The 19661-nt window shown below is 41.1% G+C and overlaps 1 protein-coding gene across 1 annotated transcript in view; it reads right to left on the bottom strand.

Moving 5' to 3' along the window:
• Positions 1–19661, bottom strand: part of SLC2A13 (solute carrier family 2 member 13) — a 129262-nt gene that overhangs the window by 69675 nt on the left and 39926 nt on the right. Inside the window, exon 3 of the mRNA XM_075274152.1 lies at positions 14500–14708. Coding sequence (XP_075130253.1) covers positions 14500–14708 — 209 coding nt within the window. The remainder of the gene's footprint in view (positions 1–14499; positions 14709–19661) is intronic.

Here is a 19661-nt window from a genome sequence, read left to right as displayed (position 1 = left end):
GGCGGTCAGGAAGCGGTTAAGTGTTGATTATTAATATATTGGTCCTAGTTTATTTTAATATATACATATGAATCAGAATGATATACAATTAAGATTTCCATGCATATCTTTATATCAAGATATTGATAAAACCTGTGTCATGAATTCATCTAACAAGAGAATGGCACATTGTTTTACTTTATATGGGCTGGATGGTCATTTACCAATACAGTTGCTAGCACTGCAACATTTTTCGCTTTCTTTTGGCCTAGCGTTTGTAAATGTAATTTAATCATTTGGGAACAATGTGCCTTGGACAATTTTAGACATTTTTTTAAAGCACTTAATATCACTGCAATTATACTGACGTTAATCTTTTTTAATCACAAAAGCATGCAATTTTGTAAACGAGGAGGATGACTAATCCTACTTATAACAAAAAGCAAGATAATATTCATAATAACCCTTTAAAGGAAAGGATTTTTCTAATTTTATTGAAGAACATTTGCACTAAGGAACTATGACATCTGGCTTTATATGTGCATTGCATTTCAAGTGTCTTTTTCTATAAAGAATACACGTTAAAAAAGAAAAGGAAAAGTCCTGTCAAAGCAACCTTCTAATATGTCACAGATACATTTAAGAAGATCAGTGTGATATAGTACCACTACTAGTTTCCAAAGTGGAAAGGATTCATACAAGAAACCCAATTTTTCTACTGCTTAGATTTCAGATACCATTTAAACCAGGCATCTTTACATAGAAACCTGTATCAGACAAATGTAATAAAACACTTCCTTACCCCTATACACAAGAGACAGATAAGGGAATGTCTACAAAGTTTAGGATTGGAATATAAACAATGAAATACCTTTCTTTTATTTCTAATTGGGAATGTTTACTGGTACACGGATATCTACGAATTGAAAAACTGCTCTATATAAAAAAAAATAAAAATAAATCTTGCCAATACATAAAAGGGCACAATATGCTGAAGAAATGTACTGCCAAATATATTTAACTACAACCCCCCCCCAACAATCTGAAACACTGCAGCCTAACCAAAGATGAACATTTGTTGATAACTGCTCTTTTGAGCAAACATATTTTATTAAAATCTGCATACTGCTCACATGGAATTGGAAAACTAAAATGTGTGTGTTAGCCAAACTTACAGAAAAGGCTTTACGCCAATTTTATGAATGCAGATTTTTAAATAAACAGCAGAAGTATGCCAAGGTAATATTTAGTAAAATGAATCCTCATGATTATTCTATATATATGGATGAGTGATCATAAGACTAACTGCATTTGCCTTTATGGAGTGAAACAAAAATTCGGACTGTATACAAAATTTGCATTAACGCTCTCAGGACTGAGCAGATAAGTAGAATGGATATAGCAGAGCTGAATCTTTGTATTATCACCTGTGCATTTACTGCCGTTTTGGTCATCACTGCCAAAGGGTATTATGCCAAATAAAAAAACAAGCTGTTATGACGCATTGTTAAAGATAGCGCTAAATACAGCTATCCATGGAGGCATACTGCACTTCTGTCAGGTAGCACAAAAAATCAAAAATATTGATAAAAACACATTTAGTGATGTATTCTTCTTTAGAAATAAATGTGATGATTTTCTAAAGCAGTCCCTTTCATGTGCCTCCTGTGATCTATCATACATTTTAGCCCTTCGTCCTCTGATGTGAACAGATAAAATTGAAGCAATTTGGAACTCTTATAACATTATCATGGCCAAGGAATGACAGATCTGAAGCATTAAAAATTCATAATAAAAGTAGATAAAGACTGAAATTCCATCACCATTTTTCTCTCTATATACTTCTAAAGAACTCACATCAAAAGATACAAATTTTGATATGATCTTTCACCGCATACCGGTCTTCTCACTAAATAGACAAAGGACTGGTCCTGTACGAGAGGCTCAGAAATCAGATCCTATAGACATTGCAGACTGGTTCCTGTCTTAGAGGTTGAGCTGTTCTTGTACTATATGGTCTGCTATTTATCAGAATGGCCACTATACAATACTTCTCTCTTGCCATTTTCTAGTGTTGCTAAGTGGAGGACTTCTCATTTACTCCACTGCCATGATTGGGATGCCAATGTGTTGTCACGTCAGCCTAATGAAAGTTCCTCTAAACCTCTATTAGGTCTTACCAGAGCAGGACATCACAGACTAGCTGCCAGCTTTATGCCAATGGCCATGATACACTGCAGTACATTACAATTGCAGCATATATTATCAGCAACCAGAAAACTGCATAGAGGCAAGATTATTGAAAAACAAAAGCCATTTATAAAAACACTCCTTACCCAAACCAGAAAAAGCATATTATAAAGCAAGTAAAAACCAGAAAAGATATTTATTTATTGTCACTGAAATTGGAGGTTCTCTCAGTCCCCAGAAGCGTCTTTTTTTTTTTTTTAAAAAAAAAACAAGTAAAAGTAACTTTCTAGACACCTAAAAATGATACCACTGAAGAATTAAACTCATAGCAACATGAAAGAACATAACCATCCCAATTTGTAATAGTACATGATAACGCACACTATAACATATTTTATGTTATTTGGTAATGAACACCCCAAAAGAAATGAGACCATATTTAAAAAAGGCACATGGATATTGTGGTAATATTAATCATTAGAGATGAGCAAACACCATTCAATCGAATAGGTATTCGATCGAATATCAGGCCGTTCGAGGTATTCGTTCCCAATCGAATATCACGCAGCATACACAGTAAAAATTCGTATCCCCCTCCCACCTTCCCTGGTGCATTTTTTGCACCAATAACTGTGCAGGGGAGGTGGGACAGGAACAACGACAATGGAGGCAGTGAAAAAAATTGTAAAAACCCATTGGCTGCCGAAAACATGTGACCTCCCATTTATAAGAACGGCCGCCGCCATATTCACCATTTTTTTAGGTCAGAGATACGGAGAGAAACATATCTGCTGAGGGCTAGATAGGCATTAGCTTCAGATAGGCAGGGAAAAAACAAAGAACAGCAGCAGCTCTTCTCTGGGGTGTCCCCCACAAAATAGCAAGAATCCACAGCAGTTACTTCTTGCTATATATGTGACAAACAGCTTTTCTCTGGGGTGTATAGACCATAAAAAGGGTATTACTATACATCAAGAAAATGCGTAAGGCTAGCGCAAAGGGACGAGGATGGGGACGTGGGCGTGGAAATGCAGATGTGAAGCAAGGTTGCGCTCAACCAACAGCGTCTACTGTGCCTACTGCTCTGCGGCAGCAAGAATTGCGCTTCCCCACAATCCCAGGGTTGATGGCCACATTAAGTAGGGTGCAGGGTACAACCCTAACCAGGCCCGAGCACCAGGAAAAGGTGTTACAATGGCTGGCAGATAATGCTTCCAGCACATTCTCCAACAGCCAGTCAACCTCTACCTCAACTCCTCCTCCTACCCAACAGTCTGGTTCTCCTTCCTCACAACATACCCAATCTTCCCAGCAACCTAATCCCACCTTTCCCATCTCCCAGGAGCTGTTTTTGGCTCCATTTACTGTCCCACCACGTCCTGAATCACCAGAGATAACAGATGAGTTGCTGTGTCCTGATGCACAAACACTGGAGCATCCGTTATCTCCTGTTGTTGTTGTTGACCAGCAATCGGTCCTCAGTGACAACGATGACGAGACACAGTTGCCATCAGGGCAGCCTGTTGCCATCGTCTGTGTGCAAGAGGAGGAGGAGCCGTCAGAGGAATTGGAAGAGGAGGTGGTGGACAACGAGGACACTGGCCCGACCTGGACAGGGCACATGTCAAGCGGGGAGAGCAGTGTAGATGTGGAGGGAAGTGCAGCACCAAAGAGGGTGGCTAGAGGTAGAGGCGTGTCCAGAGGCAGAGCATATACAGTACTCTGAATATCTCATTTTGTCTATACTTCACCTCTATAATTAGTAAAGTGCTGTAGCATATGTTAGTGCTATATAAATAAAATGTATCATCATTAATAAAGACAGCTACCTGTTTTGTTATAGTTGCAAAAGTTTTAAACTTTTGTCTATAAATTTAAATCTGGTTATGTTTGCGAAAAAAAACTGAAGAAAATGTGAATTTTTAATATTGTGTATCTGAAAGTGGACAATGAAAAAAATCTGAGATTTCTGATTGGCTCAATTGTACAGTACAATTCCCCTATTAGCAAACCTTGCATTTTTTTAAATATGCAACTTCCCCAACTACACAAATGATGTTATTTTATAGGAAACAATTAGCTGTAATTAAAACATTTAAACAATAGTTTATTGTGCTTGCCATGAATCGTTTGCATTGAGTCATGAAGCCAGCAGAGAATGCTGCTCTTTTTTTTTTTATTGCTGACCAATACTGAAAAAATACATTTAACAAGTAAAAGTTTCAGAAAGATGCCCAAGGAGTGGGCACTATGGAAAGCGGGTGTCATCTGTAATATACAGCCGAAGCCCTACTGTAGCAGCCATGCTTGGAGAAAACCTTTGATCACAGGTGTTAAATGATTACCAAAACCTAACATTCTAATTCTATGCCTCATAAGTCGAACAGTCTTCTGTTCCTTCTACTACTCCTGTGTTTTCTATATGGCAGTTTACACTCATGTATATATCTTTGCTGAAACGGACACAAAGTGGACACAACATATTGGACACTGAAATGGCTTAGTTCTTTAAAGGGATCCTATCATTCAGAAGTAATTTTTTGTTCCTAACACATCGGAATAGCCTTAAGAAAGACTATTCATCTCATACCTTTAGAGGTCTTCTCCGCACCGCCTTTCCGTAGAGATACCGGTTTTCTCCGGTATGCAAATGGATTCTCTTGCAGCACTGGGGGCATGCCCCAGCTCTCAAACAGCACTAGGTGCGTCCCCAATGCTGCGAGAGAACTCTGCAGCACTACCTTCATCTTCTTCTGGAACGTCCTCTTCCTGTGTCTTCTTCCGGTGCAGGCTTTGAAACTTGTAGGCCTCGAGCAGAGCCTACTGCGCATGCCCACAGGCTACAAGAAAATGGCCGCTTACTTAGCGTGTCCCTCTTCAGTTGACCTCACAGTATAATGTTTCTCTCCTGGTGTGCCCACTATATAATCTCCATGTTGCCCCCACAGTTTCAGGACCCCTTCTAGTTACCCCCACAGTATATATCAAACAAAGAAAATAAAACCTTTCCCTATTCCCGTTCTCTTCGCTCTCTGCTGCTGGCAGCTTCAGTAAGCAAGCAATGTAAGTGGTGTCACATGTGACAACTATTCCAGGAAAACTTGTCGTCTAAAAGCCAAATAGCACTCTCTCTTCTGAGCAGTTGGAAATAACCACATATGCAGTTTCTTATTAATATGGAAATAACCCATAAATTGTGGGGTGCATTTTCTCCTCAAACCACTCAAAAAAATAAAATAAAAAATGTTCATTTCCATAGTCCAATGTGGACACTTGAGAGATGAAGTTACTAAAATGAGGTCACTTTCAGTTTTTTTTTTTTTTTTTTTTTTAACTGTTCTGCTACCACAAGGGCTCTAGAAATGTGTCATGGCACATTAATCAATTGATCAATTTCACCTCTCTAGGGTTTTACATCCTGTAAAATGCTTATTATATATTATTAGCTTATTAATATTTAACAAGCTTCTGCTTTGAATGTATTGTGTGGTGTAGTTTTGAAACTGGGGTGATGTATGGAGCTTTCTAAGATATACAGGCCTTTAGCGGCTTCTTCAGAACTGGACTAGTCATTAAAAATGGTTTATGGAAAATTGCCTTAACGGTAAACCTTAATACAGCTTACAAAATTTTTTTGAATGTAATTTGAAACAATGATGCCAACATAGAGCAGATTACCGCTAAGAAAAATGTGCCAAGAACCCCCCCCACCACCACCAAAAATACAGTTTCAATCACTTTGGTAAGTGAAAGCATTCCAGGATCATTACAACAAAGTGACACGTCAGATTGGACAAATGGAACTGTGTACATAAGTTGATTTTTGGACATGTCCTTAAGGGTCTAAGGGATCGGATGGTAACATTATGGTGCCATATACTATAGGACACCTTCAGAAGTCTTGTGTAGTTCATGCCTCCTCAGATGATAACTATTTTGGCACCACAAAGGAAGCTTACACAATGTGTTACGGCTTAGTTGTATATGTATAGGCAGTCTAACTGGGTATATGGAATTTTTTTTTTTTTTTTAACCCCTTAAGGACACAGCCCAAATGTATGTTAAGGACCAGGCCTATTTTTTCAAAATTGACATGTGTCACTTTAAATGGCAATAATTTTGAGACGCTTTAATTTACATAAGTGATTTTGGGATTATTTTCTCGTAACACATTATACTTCATGTTAGTGGTAAACACTAATCAATATTTTTGTATTTACTTATTAAAAAAATAGGAAATTTGATGGAAATTTGGAAAAAATTGCAATTTTCAAAATGTGAAATTCTCTGTTTTTCAGGCAGATAGTTATACCACCCAAATACAAGAATAAATATTATCTCCCATATCTCTGCTTTATATCGGCATCATCTTTTGATTGTATTTTAATTTTATTTTGGACGTTATAAGGCTTACAAGTGTAACAGCGATTTTCCAGATTTACAAGAAATGTAACTGTTTGTTTTTTTTTGTTTTACACTTTTTTTTTTTTTTTTTAAACTTTTTTACATTGTTTTATTTGTGCTGCAAGCACACTAGAACCAGTGATCAGAGAGGATCACTGGTTCTATACTAACTACAGACTGCAATACACGTGTATTGCAGTCTATAGAGGAAGCTAGCTATGCAGATGCATAGACTAGCTTCCCCTCGTCCTGGCATCCAAGGGGTTAACCCTCCCCCCATCGGAGCTCGCTCCGATGGGGGGAGGGATTAAGGAGCAGCGTGTAGCTGTAAATTACAGCTCACACAGACTCCTGCTGCCGGCAACATGATTTATAGCCCGGCCAAACCCCTAGGGTGCCATGATCACTATGGATCATAGCACCTTAAGGGTTAAACAGCGGGGGTCGGTGCAATCACCGTCCCTGCTGCTACAGGGGAAACCTGGCTGTCAGATACAACCGGCCTCCCGTGGAGATCGCACGGGCGGAGATCGCACGGGCTCTGCTTCTGAACCCGTGCGATCTCTATCACGTACAGGTACGTGGGAATGCGGGAACTAACCACATTCCCTGACGTACAGGTACGTGATTTAGCGTTAAGGGGTTAATGAAAGTATAGTTCATTCTGATAATATTGCTACTGGCATTTAAATGCCATCTTGACATTTTAGAAAAGGCTTTGCTGAACATTTGCTATGCCATCTTGCAGTTTTGTTGAAGAAAAAGGTGTGAAATACCTTGTGATGATCTACACTGAAATCTAGAGTACTAACCAAACAAAATAGGTTTCCATAGCAACTGAAAGTACCTTCTACTGGCGTCCAATAGAACAGAATAATTTATTTTTATTACAGGCCTCGGAGTTCACATGTACTACAGGCAGCGTAGTGTCGCTTATACAGGTAATTAAAAGCTGCCGCCAGATATCCCATTGTAGTGAATGTGATCCTGTTCACACACCTGGGGAAATTTATTAAGGCTGGTCTTAGTCTTTTCCCACTGCCATTAGATGTGCCATATATATGAAGAAGTGCATGCCAGATGACATACAAGCTTAAAAATGACATAAGGCGAGGAACTCATTCCAATTTCTGAAATAGATTTTAGAAGTAACTGGCTTACAGAGGAGTATAAAGGTCACAGCAGAGAGGCCCCTACTTTTATTTTGTTAATGCTAAGCATTCAATCCAGGCAGTGAGCTGAAAGTGAAGGACTTTTGGATGAAGAACACTTCCTTGGGACAGGAGCAGGGGCGGATCCAGGGCCGGGCGAGCCGGGCAACCGCCCGGGGCCCCGCGGCCCGGACCTAACAAAATGGTCCCGGTCGGCATGTCTCGATTTCATGTCCCGATTTCCTAAGGACGCCGATGAGCTGAATACATAGGCGTTTAAAACAGGAGCTGTCAGCTCCTGCTTTAATGCTGAGCTCCGGCATTTGTAGCCCCGATGTGATGACGTCACATTGCGCCTACAATATGTGTATGAGGGAGAGAGCTGCGGGGGAGCGAGGGAAGGAGAGTGTGTTTTTTTTTTTTTTGTGTTAAACATTTAGGTGGAAAATAATGTAGGGGGCCCATGAAACTGGGGGCAGATGGGGGGGGGGGGAGAATAGCATGACACTGGGGCAGATGGGGGGGGGGGAGAACAGCATGACACTGGGGCAGATGGAGGGGGGAGAACAGCATGACACTGGGGCAGATGAAGGGGGGAGAACAGCATGACACTGGGGCAAATGAAGGGGGAGAGAACAGCATGACCCTGGGGCAGATGAAGGGGGAGAGAACGGCATGACACTGGGGCAGATGGAGGGGGGAGAACGGCATGACACTGGGGCAGATGGAGGGGGGAGAACAGCATGACACTGGGGCAGATGAAGGGGGGAGAACGGCATGACAGTGGGGCAAATGAAGGGGGAGAGAACAGCATGACCCTGGGGCAGATGAAGGGGGAGAGAACAGCATGACCCTGGGGCAGATGGAGGGGGGAGAACAGCATGACACTGGGGCAGATGAAGGGGGGAGAACGGCATGACACTGGGGCAAATGAAGGGGGAGAGAACAGCATGACCCTGGGGCAGATGAAGGGGGAGAGAACAGCATGACACTGGGGCAAATGAAGGGGGGGGGAGAACAGCATGACACAGGCAGATGAAGGGGGGAGAACGACATGACACTGGGGCAGATGAAGGGGGGAGAACAGCATGACACTGGGGCAGATGGAGGGGGAAGAACAGCATGACACTGGGGCAGATGAAGGGGGGAGAACGGCATGACACTGGGGCAAATGAAGGGGGGGAACGGCATGACACTGGGGCAAATGAAGGGGGGGGGGAACGGCATGACACTGGGGCAAATGAAGGGGGAGAGAACGGCATGACACTGGGGCAAATGAAGGGGGAGAGAACGGCATGACACTGGGGCAAATGAAGGGGGGGAGAACGGCATGACACTGAGGCAGATGAAGGGGGGAGAATGGCATGACACTGGGACAGATGAAGGGGGGGGGGGAACAGCATGACATTGGGGCAGATGAAGAGGGGGAGAACGGCATGACACTGGGGCAGAGATGGGGGGGGACATGAAACTGTGGGCAGATAAAGGGGGAGAATGGCATGAAACTGGGGACAGAGAGAGGGGGGGACATGAAACTAGGGGTAGATGAAGGGTGTATATGAAAATGGGGAGAGATGGAGGGGGGGGGACATATAATTTACGGGTGACTGTAGGAGGATTATACTGTGTGGAATCACATGAAAAATGAATGAGAATGGGCGGAGTCAACATAAAAGTGGGCGGGGCCTAATTTGTCGCGCCGCACTTTTTATTCCCTCTTTCTAGTCTTCAACAGTTGGGAGGTACAGGTTAGAAGTGCGAGACCCCCCGGTAAGTAGGGCCCCACCAAAGTCAATTGCCCAGGGCCCCGCAAACCCTGGATTCGCCACTGGACAGGAGGTCTGAAACACGTGGAACAATCCAGTTATTACCTGCTGATAGATGAAAGAGTAGGGCAAACCAGGATTTCATGGGCCAATATGGAGCAATCAAGTCGACTATAGCATTGTCTTCCTGGACCTTTACAAGTACCCATGGGATCAGTGGCATAACTAAAGTCTTGTGGGCCCTAGTGCAAACATTTCTCCGGGGCCCCATATCCCCTTCCCTACAGTAAATTCTTTGAAGTGATGGTTACAGGCCCCACACAGTATAATATGCTCCACAGTGACCCCCACACAGCATTATATGGTTCACAGTGCCCCCCCCCCCCCCCACAGCTGTCTCTAAGATTTCCCTGTGCATCCCCCATACTATAGAACTCACTACCATGACAACACTGTCCCACACAATCACAAGTTTCAAAAAGACCTTGAAGGCGCACCTATTCGGGAAGGCGTGCAATCTCTTCAATAACACTGTTGCCACAACACCACCATCTGAACAGCCTCTATCTCTTTGTTCCAGTTGGTAATGTTTAGTATTGTACTTGTTTTGTGTATTGCATACAAATCCTCAAACATACAGCACCATGGAATTAAGCTCTAAAAAAAAAAAAAAAAAAAAAAAAAATAAACGCTCAGAGTTTTTGGCTGCAGTAGTTGCTGGGAAAGAGGAGGGGGTGTTTTGGTTGTCTGTCTGCCCTTCCCTGAACTTGAGGACTGTTTTTTTTTTCCCCCACTTGGAATTCTGCCTGGCTGAATATAGGGTATCTGCAGTGCTCCTATTAACCCCTTCCCGATGGAACAGGAGCACTGCAGATACCCTATATTCAGTAGACCGGGCACTTTCAGACACAGGGATACCCAACGTGTATGTGTTACACAGTATTTTTCTACTTTTATATGTATTCTAGGGAAGGGAGTGATTTAGAACTTTTATAAAAAAAAATTTTTATTATATGCTTTTTTTTTTAAGCTTCTTTTTTTCACTATTTTATGGGAGATTCTATACATTACCATTGCTGTTTTTTTGCTGGTACTATTGCATAGAATTTTTTTTTCTTTTCTGCTTGACTCGAGTATAAGCCGATGGGGGCTTTTTCAGCACAAAAACTGTGCTGAATAACCCGGCTTATACTCGAGAATATACGGTGTGTGTGTGTGTGTGTGTGTGTGTGTGTGTGTGTGTGTGTGTGTGTATGTGTATATGTATATATATATATTTTATAAAAACCATGTGACCACTTAATGCTGCAAATTCCATGCGGCATGTTGCGCTCACAGAAAAACTAAATGAGCTGCCCTTTCTTCAGGCTGATTCAACCGCGGCGTCCGCCTCGTGGCAGCATGCTCCGCACTAGGCCCATTCATTTGGGCCTACTCCGGATCTGGAAGCTGCAACTGTTGGAAGCTGCAACAGTTGTGGCAGGTGCATTTTGGCCCTATTCTGAAGCACCTTCCCTTGTCAGAATCAGGACCAAAATCCGCCATTCCGCGCCCCATGTGAACGGGGCCTTACAAGAAATGTGAATGGTTATTCAGACACTTCTTCTGTATCTTCCATCTGGACCACCATGACTTGTCTCTAAAGTTTGTAGCACAGGCATCTTTGGCGCTTCACTTATTTAGGCACCAAACGCACATTGTCCTCACCTAAATAAAGTTCCCATCCTGCTACTTCCCCTAATTATACAAATATAATCCCCGACAAATAAAGGATACCCCCCCCCCCCCCCCCCCGAGTGTATCCTTAAATTAATAATGCACTTGTGTACTCTTAAATAGAGCACCTTATTACTGATGCCCCTTGTGTGATCTAGCCATGAGATTTTTGGGTTATCAAAAAAAATAAAAAATAAAAGTAAAAATCAGTGGAGTTCCAACTCCCGAGATCTTTGTTTATCAGCTGTTTGAATGGGACTGCGGTCATTGTGCCGGTCTCTATTTATAATGTATTATTCATTTCTTACTGGCTAATTGATAATTACATTACATGTCATATAAAACAGGCAGTAAGCGATGTAAAGAGTGAAGGAGTCACAGAGACTGCATGTGTGCCATGGCCACTTCAAACAGCTGATCAGTGGGGGTCCTAGGTGTCAGAACCCTGCAGATCTCTTAATGACGACTGAAAATAGAATAAAAATGAGATGGAAAATCCCTGTAATGAAGCCCAAGCGCCTCCTAAATTTAATATCTCCCTTATATTATGCTCCTGAGATAAATACTGACCCCATATTCATAATGCCCCTAAAGACCCCTTATATAAATAATGCCCCTTAAATTCAGAAGGCACCCTAATGACTCCTTATATGATAGATATCCCCCTTGTTTCCATAATGGTCCCTAATGACTCTATATAAATGATTCCCTATATTAAAAGTTATACCCCTACCTGAGTTCCCTTGTTGCACAAAGTCACCCTTTGCTGCAGTCTCACCTTTTCTTGTTTATAGGATGCTGTGAATACAGGTGTCATACACAGTGATATAGTTGAACAACAAATGCTAATGTTACTACCCATTATTGATCTGCAGATCATACAAGGAATTCAGAAGTGATCAGACAGGATAAACATTTAGTCAGTCATAGGTGATGCCTCTGATTTAAGTTGTGTTCTTTGCTTCTCTGTCTAGTGCAGACTTTCATAATCAATTCATGAATTCATGACTCATTTTTGCAGATTTTCTTGCCAAAGTGTCTTTGCCTTCTTGCTTTTGCTCACAGCATATCCTTACCACTGTTCTGGACATAATAGTAGATGTAGATTTTTGTGGTACATGTGTATGGCAGTGGGTTAAATCAATCCTTCTTATGAGCTTACTGTAGTTCTGGTGCTGTATTAAAGGGATTCTACCATTGAAATGATTTTTTTTGGCGATCACACATCGGAATAACCTTTAGAAAGGCCATTCATCTCTTACCTTTAGATGTGGTCTCCGCTGCGCCGTTATTTAGAAATACCGGTTTTTACCGGTATGCAAATTCGTTCTCTCACAGCGATGGGGACGGCCCCAGCGCTGAAAATGCGATGGGGGTGTCCCCACCGCTGCTCGAAAACACGCTCCAGCGACGCCTCTATTTTCGGCTGGATCCTCCCCTTCTTTCATCGTCTTCCTTTGCGTTACCTCCAACGCCTGCGCACTTGGCTCTGCCAGTGAGACACCAGCAGAGCCGAGTGCACATGCCGGCCGGCGGCCATTTTTGAGAGGCCGCTCTTGCTCTAAAGCGCTGCGGGAACACAGAACACATTGAGGATCTTCCCGCAGCGCTTTAAACAGAAAGTTTGCGGAGTTTTGCCCTGCAGACTTCTTGTTACTATTATATCTAGAGGAAAGCTGCCGTCGTTTCCGTTGCAGATACTGTAAAACCTCGCGATTTTTCCTGAGGTGTTTCCGCCACAGGCAAATCACGGCAAGCTCCCAAGTGGAGCTCTGGAGTGGAAACCCGTGCACAGATGTGAAGCAAGCCTAATATGTATTTGAAACATGGAGGGTTTACAAAGTCTTCCTTTGCAGATAATTGGCACTCCGTTTTATGAACCAGCCAGGAGCAGGAATTTGATAGATTTTTTTTTTTATATTTTTTTTACGGATCATGTCAGGCATTTCTGCAGAAGAGCTCTTCAAAACCTTATCACAATTATGTTTGTTCCATTAGGAAAACCTGCTACTTCTACAGCTGCACTGACACGATTATACATACAAACTGATGATCAGAGTTGGTATGGGAATCTCCTGGCACCTACACATTTCTTTTAACCGTACGACTGAAAATTACAAATACTATTTATATGAATATTATGTATACTAGTGTAAGGAAGCAGCAAACAGGAAAAGGTCTGGGAATAATCCTGACTTGTGCCGACTTCCATACAGTAGTATGCAGTTTTTTTTTAGTTTGTGGCACTAGAGATGATAAATAAAACCCATTAGGCGTGTGGACCTAAGGTCCTGAAAAACTGCTAGAAATTACACCAATTCAAATTGATCATTGATAGTCAGTTACAATAAAACAGTAACATCACTATGAAAATGTGTGTTGTCACAGTAATGCAATGTGTGGTGCTGTAGTTTACATGTAAGTTTATGGCTAGCATTCATTATGTTTTTCTGTTCCGTCTTAACAGACAAGCAAAGGACGCAGAAGATAAATCAAATGATTCACACTAATGGACAAGACTATCAGGTTCCTGTTTTGGTGCAAGTTATTTTACTGTAGGACTTTGACTGAATTTGCTCCAGGCAGAACCTCTGACACAGATGTGAACATAGCCTTATTAGAATGGTTCATTTCTGCAAGACAAGGGGTTTGTCTCTCAGATCTCAGTAGTAGTGGATTTTGACATAGCATAAAATACCTATTTAGAATATAATTTAAGTGCCTTGAATTACAAATTACGCAAAATACTGCATAGATTTTGTTTGTACTTAAAACTTATTTAGGTTTTTCACTGCCATTTTGAGCAATGGTATTAGAACGCATTTTTCCACAAACATAGAACTTATTGGAGCTTGTGTAGCTTGATAAATGGCATAGTACCTTTCTGGAAGAGGTAAAGTTTATCAATTTTATTGGCATTCAACCAAAATTTTTTCCAACTGCCGACTAATTGGCAGATTGACCTTTTCTAGCTTAACAGTCAGGCATGTTCTTTATTAGAGAAAAAGCCTTGACACTAGAGTGTCTATAGGTCAATATTCTACACTTCTTTTGCTTCTATTTCACTTTTAAAACCTTCATTCTGGGTAGAGTATACTGCAGGTATGTTATGAAACCTTCTGCTAGTTAGATATTAGCTGCAAAAATACACAGTATTCACGAATGTACACTCATATAGAATCCATGAAACAACAGAAAAACAGCGATGCAAGTGTGTTATGAAATAAAATGCTAAATTGTAATAAGTTGCGGAAAGGATTTAAAAACAAAACAAAACAAAAAAATCCCCTCACCTGTGCCCACTTCCTTCTCTTCTTCATCAATGCTATTCTTTATACTATCGTATTCTTCATCAATTGTTTGAACGCCTCGGATCTGAGATAAAACTCTTCTTGCCTTTTGTGTTTGGCCTTTCTGAATGAGCCAACGTGGACTTTCGGGTAGAAAAAGAAAACCAAGGAACTGTAGTACAGCTGGCACAGCCGACAGCCCAAACATGTATCTGTAAAATAAAGAGGAAGACTGTAGTTTAAAGGGAATACGCAAGGTTCCAGGGTCTGTCTACAGATTATCCATCTAAAATTAAAAAAAATACAAGAGTCAGACCAAAATAAGTTACGGTACATGTAGTCAGCTATACTATATACACTATAGAAAGTGATGTAGCTAAATTAGTCAAATATTGCAGAGCATACATTCCTGTTCTACACTGGAATATGAAAACTGAATCATAACTGAGTTATGATTGACAACTATAAAATGATGGCTCAGCTAATTCCATATACAACTTTTTTGGTCAGATTAAGCTGAAATATTTCAGTCTTAACTGGAATTCCTGCAGTTTTTGACATTCATGTGAATAAAGCCTAGGGGTGGTATCCTACAGAGAAAAAGCAGCTTCTATAGCAGTTTGTGAAGTTTTTTTTCATCCAAAAGCAAATTAAAAAAAAAGAATGGGAAAGGCTAAGCAGCACTCCCAGAAAAAAAAGAAAAAAAAAAAAAAAGTTCTAGCTCAGAGGTTCTCAAACATCTTCCACCCACTTTGAGAATCTATTTTCTAATGCCCCCTAAAATTTTTAACTTTACCACATCTTAAAAATCACAATCATTAATTTAATTTAATTATAGCGTGCCATATGAGTCTCATCTTGTTTCTGAGTCCAGACTTCACAGAGTAAGGATGTGTGCGCTATATATGAAGAAAGATTCACTGAGGGACAGATGACACTGTCTGTCCTAGATATTAACACAATAAAACGTCACTTTTATTGATATCCTTAAAACCAATCAAAAAGCAATAAAAAAAAAATAGTGAAACACTGTGCTAGAAACAACCTCAATTGTGAGGAAGAAAATCAGGGGAGAGGGAAATGATGCATACCCTATATCAATCCCTATAGGACCAAGAAACCCTCACTCCCTGAAACAACAATGTGGCTATCTCTCCCATATAGTCTCAGATGAACGGGACCTAAAGCGTAGGCTCACTGGGAAGTTACTCCCCCCCCTCTGAGGTTGCTGGCCTACCGCCACGCCAACAGAGAGGGAAGCAGCACCAGAGGCCAGGTCTCCTGTTCAGATTCTAACATGGGAGATAAGTCCACAAACTAGTCTCGGAAATTGACCCAGAGTATGATATTATCCAAAACGTGGATGTAAACTGATGTATGGGCTCACAGAAAGACGCAGAAGGGAAGGAGAGCTATTGGGATTTAAGAGGACAGGTTTTACAGGAATCATTTTCAGGTGGCATGTTGAACTTGCAGAGCCCCTAAGGTGCAATACTAGTACAAACCACCAAGAAGTGACCCCATTTTGAAAAATAGATTTTATTAACATTGGGATGTTAAATTTAAAAAAAAAAATAAAGTGTCCCTTTATCCCCAAGTTTTAATTTTTTATAGCAGAATACAGAGAAAAAGCTCCCCACAGTTTGTTAAACAATTTTTACTGAACATGGCGACACTAGGGTTGAGCGATCGGGATCGGTAAAGATCGGATTTCGATCGGCAATCGAGTAAATTTCACGATCGCGATCAGAATTCCGACCCAATCTTTTCCAGCGGGATCGAGATCGGAGGTTATCTCAAGATCGGCTCAACCCTAAAAGTGACTTTTCCCATAGGGAAGCATTGACTAGGGTTGAGGATCGGAAAGGATCGGATTCCGATCGGCAATCGAGCAAATTTCGCGATCGCGATCAGGATCGAGATCGGCTGGAAAATGATCGGAAATCGTATTTTAAAATCGATCTTGAAATCTCAAGATCGGCTCAACCCTCGGCAACACCCCATATGTGGTTGTAAACTGCTGTATATGGTATATGGTAGAGATTAGCATGAAAAGAGTACCATTTGACTTTTGGAGGGCCGATTTTGTTGGAATAGTTTTCTGGTGCCATGTCGCATTTGCAGAACCCCTAGAAGTGATCCCATTTTGGAAACCACACCCTCAAAGAACAGGATATAAATGAACGTTGATTGACTCAAGAGATGGTTTCCAATAAGAAATGTGCATTGGATGATGCAAAATGAAAATTTTCATTTCAGTGCCCAATATGCTGCAATGCACTTTTTTCCATAGTGTTTTTCACAGAATGTCTGTAGAGTTTCCCTCTGCAGACTTCCTGCCCCTCTTATACCTATACAGAAAATGCCAGCGTTTCTGTAGATCTAGCTGACATTCGGCAATTTTATAACATGGTGTTTTTGAAAATGCAGCTTTTCTGCTGTGGATTTTTTTTATCTGCACTGTGTAGATGGGATTAGCCAGAATCCTATCTACTGTGCAGGTAATGTAAAATGCAGCATTTTTGCAACATGGGGTCCTGGCCTATATATATATATATATATATATATATATATATATATATATATATATATATATATATATATATATATATATATATATATATATATTTTTTTAATACGTTATTAATTTTGCAGAACAAAAACCCATTTGGGGAAAGAAATCAATTGTTTTTGCATTGCCAGCTCCATCATGACATTTTTATTTTTTCTGTAGATATAGTTGGTTGAGGGCTTATTTTTAATGGGGCCAGCTGTGATATTTATTGGTACTGCTTGGAGTACATATGAATTTTTGATCACTTAATGATTTTTCGCCATCATACTACACAAAATATATTATTTCTGGTTTTTTTTTATGGCGTTCACTGTTAAATGTTTCAGTGATATTGTTCGGGTTATGGACGCAGCAATACCAAATATGTATTGTTTTTATTCATTTATTGTTTCATAATTCGTTTTATAAACAGGAAAGGGGCATTTTTTTAGGCTTTATTAATTTATTAATGACCCAGGAGTGTTGAGCAGCTACAACTTCAGACAAGAAAGAGACAACATTCCTCTCTCAACTTCAGCAGTTGAACTCAATTCCCAAACATTTACACACAATGCTACACAATGGTAGACATGGCCCTGTCACAACTTTTTTGCGATTGTTGCTGCCATCAATTGAATTAATTTTTTCAAACAAAATGGAAAAATATCTAACTTTCAACTTCTGATCTGTGTTTTACTGTGAATACAATATGGTTATATGAGATTTTAAAATAATGAAACTAGTTTCTTCACATTTTACACAGTCTCATTTTTATTTAAATAGGGGTTGTATCTTTCTAACATCAGAAAAAAAAGCAAAACATTTTGTGGGATGTGTTTTACAACAGGCATGTCAAACTCAGGGTACCGCGAGGGGCACATGAGTAACAAGAGGTTGTTGCGAGGGCCGCACACAGCAGCTAATGGCTAGGGCCTAGGGGACTGATCACTAATACCATGCATCGCAAAAATCCGGCATTTCTATTGCAGGCTACATAGAGTAGCCTACAATAGAAAGTATAGAATGACAGGCTAGAGCCTCACAAGGCTCCCGGCTACCATAAAAATGCACGCAGGCCCCGAATCTTGCTCCGGGTGCCTGAGATTGCTGGTAAAATGGCACCTCAGTTAAAGCTGGCAGACACCATTATTGGGTTGGAGTGCTGGGGAAGGGTTGGAGTGCTGGGCGGGGGGGTTAAATACTTGAAAAATCACAATTTCTTCTGCAGAAGCTTACCTGCTTCTGCTCTTCAGCCTGCGCAGCGGTCTTGTGAGACCGCGTGGCCACAGGCACACGTCGGGTGCAGGCCTGATTACGTGGCCACGTCACCCGGCGTGTGGGGAGGAGGGGGCGGGGAGGAGGGGGCGGAGCAGGCAGGGAGACCTGCTCTCTGCGAAGGGTGAGGAGCGGCCACTGGAGCAGCGCTGCGTCCAGCAGGGCCGCCCCAATCCACCGCTCACTTTCCAAGTGCTGATCGTGAGTTTTGTACATCTGCGGCCCGCACAAAAGTCTCAAACTTTGTCTCTAAACTTTAGAGACAAAGTTTGAGACTTTTGTGCGGGCCACAGATATGCCTGTAAAGGGCCGCATGTTTGACATGCCTGTTTTACAAGACAGAGCACTGTCCATCCTAAGCATAGAAAAATCATAAAAATTAAATTTTTTACAAAAACCCAACAAATATTACCTTATTATGATTAAAGCATAAACAGACGTAAATCTGAAAACTCGCCATATCTTACTTTAGTTACTTTTCAGGTAATAAAGAGTATAAGCCGACCCGAATATAAGCTGAGGCCCATAATTTTACCACAAAAACCTGGGAAAACTTATTGACTCGAGTATAAGCCTAGGAGGGGAAATGCAGCAGCTACTGGAAAATTTCAAAGATTAAAATGGTCAGAGTTTTTGGGTGCAGTACATGCTGGGTGCTGGGGAAGGAGGGGAGGGGGTGTTTTGGTTTTCTGTCTGCCCCTTCCCTGAGCTTGAGGACTGTTTTTTCTTCCCCCACTTGGAATTCAGCCTGGCTGAATATAGGGAAACTGCAGTGCTCCTATTAACCCTTTCCCGACAGAATAGGAGCACTGCAGATACCCTATATTCAGTAGACCGGGCACTTTCAGACACAGGGATACCCAATGTGTATGCACTATTTTATGGGAGATTCTATAGATTAATATTGTGGCTGGTCATAGACCCCCCCCCCCCCCTTCCCTCCTAAAGAATTTTTTTTTTTTTTTTTTTTTGCTGACCCGAGTATAAGCCGAGGGGGGCTTTTTCAGCACAAAACCTGGGCTGAAAAATTTGGCTTATACTCGAGTATATACGGTATATGGATTAGTTAAATTCAGTTATGATATGTCAAGTTCTGAAAACCCAATAAATACAGCACATTTTACTAGGCACAAATGCATCCAACTTGCATGTATAATGAGATCACAGTGGCACATGGGGCTTAGGAAGGTCAGACACGCTAAAATCCCTGTACTAAAAGGTTTTACACTTATACTGCTATAAGTTAAATATATGGTTTCATAAAAAATAAATATAGGGTTTCATACAGAACACAGACATTTCAATGCCAAACATAGAAGCCAAAATAAATGAGTCA

Source organism: Leptodactylus fuscus, chromosome 5 (assembly GCF_031893055.1).
Source record: "Leptodactylus fuscus isolate aLepFus1 chromosome 5, aLepFus1.hap2, whole genome shotgun sequence".
NCBI classification, from domain to species: Eukaryota; Metazoa; Chordata; class Amphibia; order Anura; family Leptodactylidae; genus Leptodactylus; species Leptodactylus fuscus.
Note: the sequence above shows the minus strand (reverse complement) of the source record. Positions and strands in the feature narration are given on the sequence as shown.